Here is a 12,563-nt window from a genome sequence, read left to right as displayed (position 1 = left end):
GAATATATATATATTTTTTAACAAAAGAGAATTTCAGATGTTTTAAAATCAATAAACCCAATACTTACATCTGAGAAAAAAGGAAAAAAAAAAAACCAGACTGGCTTGAGTGGCTGAGCTCAGGGGCTCATGTCTGTAATCCCAGCGCATTGGGAGGCTGAGGCAGGAGGATCACTTGAGTCCAGGAGTCTGGGGACAGCCTAGGCAACACAGTGAGACCTCAGTTCTACAAAAAGTAAAATAAGTTAGCTGGGCATGCTTGCACCAGCGTGTAGTCCCAGATACTCGGGAGGCGGAGGCAGGAGGATCACCTGAGCCCAGGAGGTTGAGGCTGCAGTGAGCTATGATCACACCGCGGCACTCTAGCCTAGATTACAGAGTGAGACTCTGCCTCAAAAAAAAAAAAAAAAAAAAAAAAAAAAAAAAGACTGGCTTGAGCCGAGCTTGGTAGCTTGGTATATACCACTTGTATTTGATAAGAAGTTGGATTGTGCACCTAATTTTATGGATTTTTAAAGAGAACACACCTAGTCCAGGATGAACATATTGGGTTGTGTCCTTATTGGGGCTCAGTAGTGAGTGACGATTTATTGTCTCAGTGAAGGATGGTGATTTCTTGCTCTACTATATTAAACATTTCCACTGTGAATCCCCTATTGAGTCCTGCAAGTTCTTACACAGCATCTTCATTTCCCAGTCTCTCAGAGCACCACGGGGTCTGTTGGATTTAGAGAAATAAAAGTAAAATCCTAAGACCCCCAATCAACTGAGCAGACACCCCCCTGAACAGAGAAACCCCAGAGAAATCTTAAAAACTGAGTTCCCAGCTATGACGGGAGGGGATGTCGGCTATGCCTCAGTATGTCCATCCCTTATTAATCTTTAACCAGAATTCTCTCCAGTCCTATCTCCTTTGAGACTGGAATCTTCCCAACCTTTGCAGGAGCTAAGGCCTCCCTGAGCAGAGAGGTAGCAGTGAGCCCTTGTGTGCTGGAGGAAGAGGTGGAGGCTGCAGGTTCCTGAACGCCCCCTGAGGCTCCTCCTGGTCTCTCCAGACCCGGAGGATAACCCTTCCAGGGTGGTTTCCTGGGGAGGTGCATGGAAATGACCTGCTGGGAAGGCCACTGCAGGAATAAAGCTCACAGCACCAGTTTAAGGAGGCCTTGGTCTGGCTCCTACATCTGCCTGCAGGTACCCCCTGAAAACACCTTAAAAGGGTGCTTTTTCTGCATTTTACTTGTGGCCACTTGATTGAAGGCAGCCCCAGGTGGAGGGGGACCAAGAGGATATGGGTACAAGGGCAGAGTCAGAGAGTTGTGGATGGAGCTGCCCAGCCTGGAATTGGGGTGCAGAACTGGGGAGACGGGGGAAAGAGAGAGATCTCAGATTTCAGTGGCTACTTGGGGTGTTTTTTTCCCACACAGAGTGCCTGGCTGTTCAGCCAGCCCAGGTGCCCATTGCAGCTTATAGGTCAATGGTCCTCAACTGAATGTGATTTTGGCCCCCGGGAGACATTTGGTCATGTCCAGAGATACTCTGGTTGTCAGGACTTGTGGGGAGGGGGAATTTTCCTACTAGCATCTAAGGGATTGAGGTAAAGAATGCCGCTAAATGTCAGACAATGCACAGGACAGCTCCCACTACGAAGAATGATCCGGTCCCAAATGTCAGGAGTGTTGAGATTGAGAAACTCTGTTCTAGGTGTATTTTGTCTCCACTGTTGTGTCCTTGCTAACCTGGTTGCAAAAGGTAGGATGGAGCTGGATGCATTCCAGTGCTGTGAGATGTTTGCTCTGCACCTGTGTGTGAGCCATCCACAGTGATACCAGAGTAGGCAGAATTCCGTCCACCTGTCAGAGGAGATGGGGACCCCAGCCTCGAGAGCTGTGGCTGCTCCAGCAAGCAGGAGGCAGGATGGTGGAATGTAGGGGTGAGGCAGGAGCTTGAGGAGAGGGGGAAGGTTGGATCAGACACTGTGTTGTGTCATTGCCAGGAATACTAAGGTCCATGCTAGGGTTGGAGACCATGAGTCTAGAACAGGGTCAGTGAGTGACATCTGGTACAGAATGATACAAACAACCAAGCTCTGAAGACCAGTATCATCATCAGTCAATGACAATGACTTTTACAAGGTGGACTGTCACAGTTCTCTGGTTACTCCTGTTTTTCTCTTGGGCAGAGGAGACTTAGAGCTGCAAAATTGCTTCTCCAAAGACACACAGTGAGAGCTGGGGTTTCCACCCTGAGTCTGATGCCTCCACAACTTGTAAACATTTCAGAAAATTCTCTCTGGAAGCCAGAGTGGAGTGCATGCAGAGGAGAGGAAATGAGGAGGAGGATGGGGCAGCAGCCCAGGAGAGGGGATGGAGAGGAGGGGAGCAGATGGAGAAGTGCTTAGTAGAAGAGAGGACGCCCAGCAATGGGAGGGATGGGGAAGGAAGGTGGCTGATGCTGGAGTATGGTTTCTGGGTAGGGCGGCTGCGTGGTCAGAAGACTTTCTTTCCATGTCATAAGCTTGGTCTTTTCATGTGGGATATGTCATCCAGTAAAGTTCCTCATTGTCCAGGTGATTCTGTGTTCTTCAAGCGCCAGGCTGACTCCTCCTATGTGGCGGGGGTGGGGGGTGGATACTTGGGGACAATGTCCTAGTGAGACAACTAGGTGGTGTAATAATGGATGAGTCCATCCAGAACAAAGGATTTCAGAAACTCTTGTAGCAATGTGGCTCACATTATTCATAAAAATATTTTTGTTTTCTTTTATGGTAGAATTCAGGTGCAGAAATTTGAGTCCGTGATATTTCCAGTTTGTGGCTTTTGATTGACATTGGTTTGTGCAAGATCTTTTTCTTATTTCATTTGTCAATCCCCTTTCTTTCATTGTTTCCATTCTTTGTTTGACAGGCATTTTCACATACTTAATATGCACTTTTTGATTTGTTTATGTTCTTGTAAGATACACACTGCTTTCTATCTGCACACATTTTTTCTGTGACTATTTTAAAATGGTAAATTAATGGACTTAATTTTATTAGAGAAGTTTTAAGTTTATAGAAATACTGATCGGAAAGTATAGAGAGTTCTTACATACGCCTCGCCCCTGCATGTGGGGTCATCTCTCCTATTGTTGACATCTTGCATTCCTGCAGCACCTGTGTTACAATCGATACACCAATATTGACACATTATCAACCAAGTTCTAGAGTAGTCTTTCCTTTTGTTGACATCTTGCATTCCTGTGGTATGCATGTTCCAATTGATGAACCAATATTGATGCATTATTATTAACTAAATTCCATAGTTTACATTATGTTATACTCTTCAGATTGTGTGTATGGATTTTGACAAATGACATGGATTCATTATTACTATATCATTCAGAATAGTTTCATGCACATATATTTTTAATGTGACCACATGGAATTATGCTAGAGAGTTCATCCTGTTTTGTGTTTTATTCACTCAATATTATTTTAAAGGTTCACTTACATTACTATGTGTGCATCTAACTCCGGCCAAAAGCTCTATATCCTTTTGCCTCTATATCTGTTGTTTGCGTCTATATCCTTTTACCTGCCTTCTCTCCAATTAGGAACAAGCAGTCTTAACCAACACCTCCACTAAAATAACTGCTGCAGGGAACATTCTCTTACATGTCCCCCTATAAACAGGTTTCAGAAGTCAAGATAGATGCACAGTAGCAAGTTTGCTGGTACACAGAGCATGAATCCCATTAAAAATTTTAATTTCCACAATTCTACATGCCCACTAATAGTGCATAAGTATTTCTTTTATTATTATTATTTGAGACAGAGTCTCCCTCTGTCACCAGTGGGCTGGAGTGCTGTGGTGCGATCTCAACTCACTGCAGCCTCCACCTCCTGGGTTCAAGCAATTCTCATGCCTCAGCCTCCAGAGTAGCTGGGATTACAGATGTGCACCACCATACCTGGCTAATTTTTGTATTTTTCATAGAGACAGGGTTTTGCCTTGTTGGCCAGGCTGGTCTCAAACTCCTGGCCTCAAGTGATCCTCCTGCCTCAGCCTCCCAAAGTGCTGGGATTACAGGTGTGAGCCACCGTGCCCAGTCCATAGTGCATAAGTATTTCTTTCTCCTCATAGCCCAACCAACACTGGACATTTTATAATTTGGGGAATTGCAGGGCTATACCGTGAAATTCCACTGCTGTTTGTCATTTTCCCCTTTCCTCCATTCTGTTCTTCTTTTCTTCCTTTTTGTTTCCTTTTTTTTTTCGAGCATCCTTTCATTTGCCTGAGTAACTCCTGTGCATCATCTTCTCACATCCTTTGCTCATTTTTGAATTAAGGTACCTACTTCTTGATATAACTGGTTTCTTATTTGCTCTAGATATTATTCCCTTGTCAATTTTTAAGAAATTCCCCACACTACATGGATGTGCTCCTGTCGGTTTTAGACAATGCAAATATCTTTTCCCCATTTCCCATCTGCCTGTTAACTTCATCCCGGAAATCCTTTGTTGAATGGAAATCCTCAATGTTGATTTTTTTTTTATGTTTTAAAAATCACCTTAATATTTGTGCTTTTGAAATGTTGTTTAGGAAGTCTTTCCTCAAGCCTAGATCACAAAGTTATTCTCCTATACTTTCGTCTGTTAAATTTATACTTTGATATTTGGTATTTATTTTTTGAATCCAGCTGGATTCCTCCTTTGTATGTGCTGTTAGGCAGAAATTCAGATTTACTTTGCTTCATAAAATGAGCAATTTTCTCACTACAATGAGTGAACAATCTACCTTTTATTCTTGATTTGTGCCAGTACATTTATCATGTACTATATTAGGTTTTGAATCACACAGGGATATTTTCTGAGATTTCCAATCAACTTACTCAGATCTATGTCTGTTCCACTTTTCATAATTTTAAAAATGACTGTGACTCTATTGTGTGTCTCAGCATGTGGGAGAGAACAGCTCTTCTCTTGATTCCATTTTTATAATATTAGTATGGGTTGTGCTAACTTTTATGTATGTATGTATGTATGTATGTATGTATGTATGTGTGTATTTGAGACAGAGTCTTACTCTGTCACCCAGGCTGGAGTGCAGTGGCGCCATCTCCACTGACTGCAACCTCCACCTCTAGGATTCTAGCGATTCTCCTGCCTCAGCCTCCGAGTAGCTGGGATTACAGGAGCCCAACACCACGCCTGGCTAATTTTTTAATTTTCAGTGAAGAAGGGGTTTCATCATGTTGGCCAGGCTGGTCTCAAACTCCTGGCCTCAAGCAGTCCATCCTCCTCAACCTTCCAAAGTGCTGGGATTACAGGCATGAGCCACCGCACTGGCCTGACATTTATTTTTCTGAAGGAATTTTCAAATAGTTTCATCAAATGTATGGTTGATTCACTGGAACTGTAAACACAGTTGTATTGAGGTTATAATTTGAGTATGAATTGACATCATTAGCACATCAAGCCATCCCACCCAAGACTGTAAACTGCTCCCCATATGTTCCGATAATCTTCTACATGTTTATTAGCATGGATTTAAAATTTTTCTCTTTGAAGGTATGGGATGTTTTGGGTTAATTCCAGATATTTTATAGTAGAATTTTTCAAAGTATGATATGAGGACCTCTGAAGGGTGGTCCCTAAAGTCTTTATTTTTTTAATTATACATGAGAATATATTTTCATCATATGCCTCAACTAAGACATCACACAGGTGCCCACCACCATGCCTGGCTAATTTTTTGTATTTTTTTTTTTTTAGTAGAGATGGGGTTTCACCGTGTTAGCCAAGATGGTCTCAATCTCCTGACCTTGTGATCCACCCCACCTCTGCCTCCCAAAGTGCTGGGATTACAGGCGTGAGCCACCATGCCCGGCCCATATTGCCACAGACTGAATGAAGAAGCAAATGTGAGCATCAAGCTGTTTCCCGCCAAGCCGGGACATATGATGTTTTTGCTAAAATGTCAGAAACGCTACTCTTCTCACAAAATGCTTTTTTCTTAATGTGGTTATTTGCCTGAAAATGTTACTTACATTTCTAAAAGTTAAAGAAAGTGGAAAGAAACACGAAACATGGCTTGGCAGTTAAAAACAGGTTTACTTTAGATAAAACCTGAGAGGGGCTTCTGACTGATTTCAGTCAGGAGCACTTTCTCTTACAGACTAAGAGTACATACTGGTTTTAGGGTAAGGGGCTTATTACAAGCTTGGAATGTTTCTGTGTTGGGGAGAAGTTTTATGGCAGGGTTGGAATGTCTCTGGGCAGAGGGGAGGTTATCTTGGGGCTGACATCTTTCTGGCCGGGTGGGAGTTATCTTGAGGCTGGCATCTTCTCAGCTGGAGGAGGCTTATCTCAGGGCTAGCATGTCTGGTTGGGGAGGAGTTTGGAATATTTCCAGCTAGAGATGTTATTTGTGGTTTATGGTCATGCTGACCTTAGCCATTAGCCTGACACCCTTTGGATTTAGATGGTTTTTTTATTAAGGTGAATTTTAGAATGAGGGGCTTGTCCAAGATAGTGATGCTCCTACTCTGTCAATATTAGCAAGCAATAGGTTTATTATTGCTCTTTTAAATGTACTAATAGTTAATATTTTAAATAATTTTTCAATTTTCATTTCCAATATGGTAAAAAATGATAGTTCTAAACCATGTAAACAAAAGCCCTTTAGAGTGGTCAGTAGTTTCGAGGTGTAAAGGAATCTTGAGACATGTTTCTTTATATTTTTCTTTATATTTTGTGCATTTGAAATTTTGCTTAGGAAGTCTTTCCTCATGCCTAGATTACAAAGTTATTATCCTGCACTTTCTTCTATTGAATGTAAAGATAATTGCAAAGACTGCAACTATTTTTGCACCAGCCTAATAGTTTGTGTTGCTGTTGGGAATCTTCTCTTTCTCTGTACTCAACTTCTATTTCTTGAATGCTTGTTGCTGGTGTGACACTAGGAGGATCACCGGGATTTTTGCCAGCTGACCTTGCCTTCTGAATCTCTGGGTTCTGTTACTGTTCTAATAAATGATGTCATCATTCTTTTATCTTTCCTAGGTAGATGATCTCATCTCTTCCCTTCCAGTGCTTAGATATTTTATTTCTTTTTCTTGCCTTATACCATCACTCAGGACATTCAGCTCCATGTTAAAGAACAGCAGAGTTAGTGAGTATCTTCAGCTTTTTCTTGATCCTAAAATAATGCATCAAAAAGTTTCTTCATTTAGTGTAGTATTTGCTAATATTGTGTTATATATTCTGTATCTAGCTAAGAAGGTCTCCTTGAATTTTGTGTTGTGAAGTGTTCTTTAAAAATCATAAATACTAGTAGAGTTTAAGAAAAATGTATTTATCTATGATTGAAATAATCATGATTTTTTAAATCAATTCCTGTGATAAATTATATGATAGATTTTCTGATGTTAGCCATCCTTGTCATTTACTAAATAAACCAATGCCACTTTATTATGGTAAACCATTTTTAATACACCATTAAATTTGACTAGGTTATGGTTCCATTCTGGAATTTAAAATCTGCATGGATAGATGAAGTAGGCCTGTAATTGTCTCTTTTTTCGGCAAACATTCTTACCTGATTTTAGACCAAGATTGCATTAACCTGATGACATGTGCTGGTAAGATTTCCTAACACTTGTCTATGATTTTGAAGCTCATGTATAAGATACTAACAAACTGTTTCTTAACAGTTTAATAATAATCACTACACCTTAATAAAACTCACTGGGGCAAAGATTTTAGAGAGAGACCATCTTTGGCTACCATTTCAGTTTCTTCAAAGCTTATTTAAGCATACAGGGTCCCCATTTTTCTTGAATCAGTTTTAGAATTTTATATTTTTCTAAGTATTTGGTCATTTCATCTACAATGCAAATTTATTATTTTTTAAAACCTTTTATTAATTTAAAAATATCAATTGTCTCTATAATTATTTACCATTTTTAATTTTGGGTTTTGTTATTGGCACCTTCTCCTTGTTTCCCTCTATCCTTTCAATATTTTCTAATGCTTGATTTTGGTTTTATTAAGCATAAAATTTTCTTAAGGAAGCTTCTTGATAAATCTATTTAGTGCTGTATATTTCCCTCAAAGTACTATTTTAGGTTAAAATGTTAACACTCAATATTTGAATTATCATTTAATTCTAAAAATTTCTTAAATTTATAATTTACTGCTGAACCTGAAGATTATTCAATTATATAGTTAGCTTCCAAACATGTGATATTTGAAAAGCTATTTCTTCTCTATTAATTTGTAATATTAATGCATTATAAGCTATACAACATTTATACTTTGGAATTAAAGAATTTTTTATATCTTAATGAAGTGTCAATTTTTGTAAAAGTATCTGTGTGCTTGAAAAAATATTATCTGTTTCATGAAGAGTCTAATATATATGATAGCTAATGTCTGAATATTATTATTTGCATTGTAATTAGTAATTGATAAATTACATTTCTAAACTGTATTAAAATTTCTAACTATAATATTTATCTATCTCTCATTGATTTAGTTATTTATATCTATCTCACTGAAGTTGTGTTATTTATTACTTAATATTCCAGGATATATAGTAATGTAGACTTATTATATTTATGCTGGCAGCTATAATGTTCTTTTAAATGGTATAAATATTATTCTCTATCCTTTAGTGTGTGTGATTTAAAAATTTTATCATGCATTAAGAAACTAAACATTTTTCTCCATAGCCAAAATAACCAGATTGCACTTAAAAAAATAATTAGCTGGGCATGGTTGCTCATGCTTGTAATCCCAGCACTTTGGGAGGCTGAGATAGGAAGATCACTCAAGGCCAGGAGTTGGAGACTAGTTTGGGCAACAATGTGAGGCCCTGTCTCTAAAAATTTTTTAATTAGACAGGTGAGGTGGCACACACCTCTAGTCCCAGCTATTTAGGAGGCCAAGGCAGAGGATTGCCTGAGCCCAGGAGTTCTAGGATGCAGTGAGTCATGATCCTACTCTAACCTGGGGAACAGAGTGAGACCTGTCTCTTAAAAAATTAGTAATTAGATCCATAATAATGCCTTAATATTACTCATACCTAATGATTCATTCATACTACAATCAAAATGTTCTCTATTGCCTTAAAATACTTACAGCTGGTTTTGTAGATCAATATTCAACTAGTCCCCTATGTTGCATCCAGTGGTTATGTCCTTGAATCTCTCTTATCCTTTGAATGAGCCTTTATCAATAAGACCAGACCAATTGTTCTGTGGAATTATCCACCTTCTGAATTGTTCTGAAAGCCTCCTCATGGTGTCATTAACTTATTCCTCCATCTTCTGTACAATGATTATCCTTTTTGGCTAGTGGGCATCTTTTCAATCTAGTACCTCCAGACTTTTAATATTATCCCATTACTTAGTGAAAGTTTCATTTCACACTGGTACAAGGTGTCCAAGGCTTTCTTCCATGTCCAGGCAACAGATCAGCCATGTCTCAAGGAACTCTGGTTCACTCGAGTGGCATATGGTATTAGAGACATTGTGATAATTGTTTCCGTAAACTCCACCTTTTATTATTATTAAGATTGCAACCTCAGCTTTCATTTGGTGCATATTTGTCTGACATGTATGTATCCAGCCTTTTCTTTTCAAATTTTCTATTCAGATTTTTTAGAATAGTAAATGTACAATTTGAAATAGGATGGCATAAATATCAATAAATGAGTATTAAAATAAATGTAAATGAGTTAAATAAGCAACTAAAAGACAAAGACTCTCAGGGAAAAAAAATTTTAAAGCTCAGGATCAAAATATATGTTTTCTAGAACTGGCACATTATCAAGAGAATCTGACCCTGATCATCCATGCCTGTCTCTAATGGCTCCAAGTACTAAACCTTTTCTTTATATTAGTCAGTGTTAATAGAAACCCAATTAGTAGCCAAAATCTGATTTAATCATCTAATATATTAATCTCATTTGATCTTTGTCACATTGCTAAATGTTAAGAACTATTATTTACTCCATTTTACAGATGAGGAAAGTGAGACCCAGAAAATTCTGCCAGTTGTTGAATAGCATAGAGCTGTTGAGTTGCCATTTGGTCTGTGCTAGAGTCTATGTTTTAACCACTGTCACTTAATTTTGTTTCTGATCTCACCAGATACAGTATCCTTGCCTGGTCAGAACTACAGCACCATATCTGAATTTATCCTCTTTGGCTTCTCAGACTTCCCCCAGCAGCTCCTGCCCATCTTGTTCTTGCTGTACCTCCTGATGTTCCTGTTCACATTGCTTGGCAACCTTCTCATCATAACCACAATCTGGATTGAACACAGACTTCACACACCCATGTACCTCTTCTTGTGTGCCCTCTCCATCTCTGAGATTCTGTTCACTGTTGCCATCACCCCTCGCATGCTGGCTGATCTGCTCTCCACCCATCGTTCCGTCACCTTTGTGGCTTGTGCCAGTCAGATGTTCTTCTCCTTCACGTTTGGCTTCACTCACTCCTTCCTTCTCATGGTCATGGGCTATGATCACTATGTGGCCATCTGCCACCCACTGCGTTACAGCGTGCTCATGAGCCCCTGTGACTGTGCCCATCTTGTGGCCTGGACCTGGGCTGGTGGCTCAGTCATGGGGATGATGGTGACAATGATAGTTTTTCACCTCAGTTTCTGTGGGTCTAACGTGATCCACCATAATTTTGCCTGTCGTGTGCTTCCCCTCTTGAAGTTGGCCTGTGGGAACAAGACATCATCTGTCATCATGGGTTTGATGCTGGTGTGTGTCACAGCCCTGATAAGCTGTTTACTCCTCATCATCCTCTCCTATGTCTTCATTGTGGCTGCCATTTTGAGGATTCCTTCTGCTGAGGGCCGGCACAAGACTTTCTGCACGGGTGTATCCCACCTCACTGTGGTGGTCGTGCACTATAGTTTTGCCTCCCTTATCTACCTCAAGCCCAAGGGCCTCCATTCTATGTACAGTGATGCCTTGATGGCTACCATCTATACTGTCTTCACCCCCTTCCTTAGCCCAATCATTTTCGCTCTAAGGAACAAGGAGCTGAAGAATGCCATAAATAAAAACTTTACAGGAAATTATGTCCTTTAAGCCCTTGAGTGCCAATTTGGTGGTGATAAAATATAATAGAAGGGCTGAAGATAATGTCTGTCTACATAGGACTGTTGTAAGGGTTCAGGTATGTGAAAATATGTATTTGAACATACTAGCTATTGTTTCTTATCCCTTTTTGCTTAGACTCAAGTGATTATAATCTCTTGTTTATGAGCCATTGTGATGAACTTTATCCTATTATCTGTGCCTAGAAATATGTTTTCTATCTACGGACAGGTGGGGATCATCACGTGGATGTGTCTGGGCACTTACGCACATGGTTCTTCTTGAATTAACAGGCAAAAAAGATTTTATTCTCCCCTAGTGTAAGAAAAAGCAAGAATAACATCATAGTCATAAATGCCACCAAGCACTGAGCTTTTTCTATGTATCGGCACCGTGTCCAATGTTTTATAAATATTATCCTTTTAATTAGAAGAAATGTACAAAGGAAAGTAAACTACTCACCTCAGAGAAACTGGTTCTTACATAAAGTTCCTCACTGTCTTTGGGAGAGGTATACCCTAAGTTTGTGTGTGGATATTAATATGTTGAGTTGAGTGAAGGATGTCACAATGCAAAAGTGGAGAGACACAAAGGAGAGAGAGAGAGAGACCAAGAGGGAGAGTGAGAGAGAGATACAGAGACGGAGACAGAAGACAGAGGAGAGAGACAGAGAGAGGGAGAGAGAGAATGCAGGTGTCAAGTAAAATGGGAGTTCTTTAAATTTTTTTATCTGTACAGGAAATGTAATACCTAAGAATTTGGCCAGAACTTCCAACACTATGTTGAATAGGAGTGGTGAGAGAGGGCATCCCTGTCTTGTGCCAGTTTTCAAAGGGAATGCTTCCAGTTTTTGCCCATTCAGTATGATATTGGCTGTGGGTTTGTCATAGATAGCTCTTATTATTTTGAGATACGTCCCATCAATACCTAATTTATTGAGAGTTTTTAGCATGAAGCATTGTTGAATTTTGTCAAAGGCCTTTTCTGCATCTATTGAGATAATCATATGGTTTTTGTCATTGGTTCTGTTTATATGCTGGGTTATGTTTATTGATTTGCATATGTTGAACCAGCCTGCAGGGCAATCAGGCAGGAGAAAGAAATAAAGGGTATTCAATTAGGAAAAGAGGAAGTCAAATTGTCCCTGTTTGCAGATGACATGATTGTATATCTAGAAAACCCCAGCGTCTCAGCCCAAAATCTCCTTAAGCTGATAGGCAACTTTGGCAAAGTCTCAGGATACAAAATCAATGTGCAAAAATCACAAGCATTCTTATACATCAATAACAGACAAACAGAGAGCCAAATCATGAGTGAACTCCCATTCACAATTGCTTCAAAGAGAATAAAATACCTAGGAATCCAACTTACAAGGGATGTGAAGGACCTCTTCAAGGAGAACTACAAACCACTGCTCAAGGAAATAAAAGAGGATACAAACAAATGGAGGAACATTCCATGCTC

At 39.6% G+C, this 12,563-nt stretch overlaps 1 protein-coding gene across 1 annotated transcript; it reads left to right on the top strand.

The window, feature by feature from the left end:
* Positions 1 to 1,754: 1,754 nt before the first annotated feature.
* LOC129020430 (olfactory receptor 10H3) lies at positions 1,755 to 11,098 on the top strand. The gene is given in 3 exon segments (XM_063657382.1): positions 1,755 to 1,779; positions 10,135 to 11,067; positions 11,070 to 11,098. Coding segments are annotated over 3 exon segments (987 nt in total).
* Positions 11,099 to 12,563: the final 1,465 nt, after the last annotated feature.

This window comes from Pongo pygmaeus, chromosome 20, assembly GCF_028885625.2.
Source record: "Pongo pygmaeus isolate AG05252 chromosome 20, NHGRI_mPonPyg2-v2.0_pri, whole genome shotgun sequence".
Classification (NCBI taxonomy): domain Eukaryota; kingdom Metazoa; phylum Chordata; class Mammalia; order Primates; family Hominidae; genus Pongo; species Pongo pygmaeus.
The sequence above is the reverse complement of the archived record's forward strand: the minus strand, read 5'-3'. Positions and strand labels throughout refer to the sequence as shown.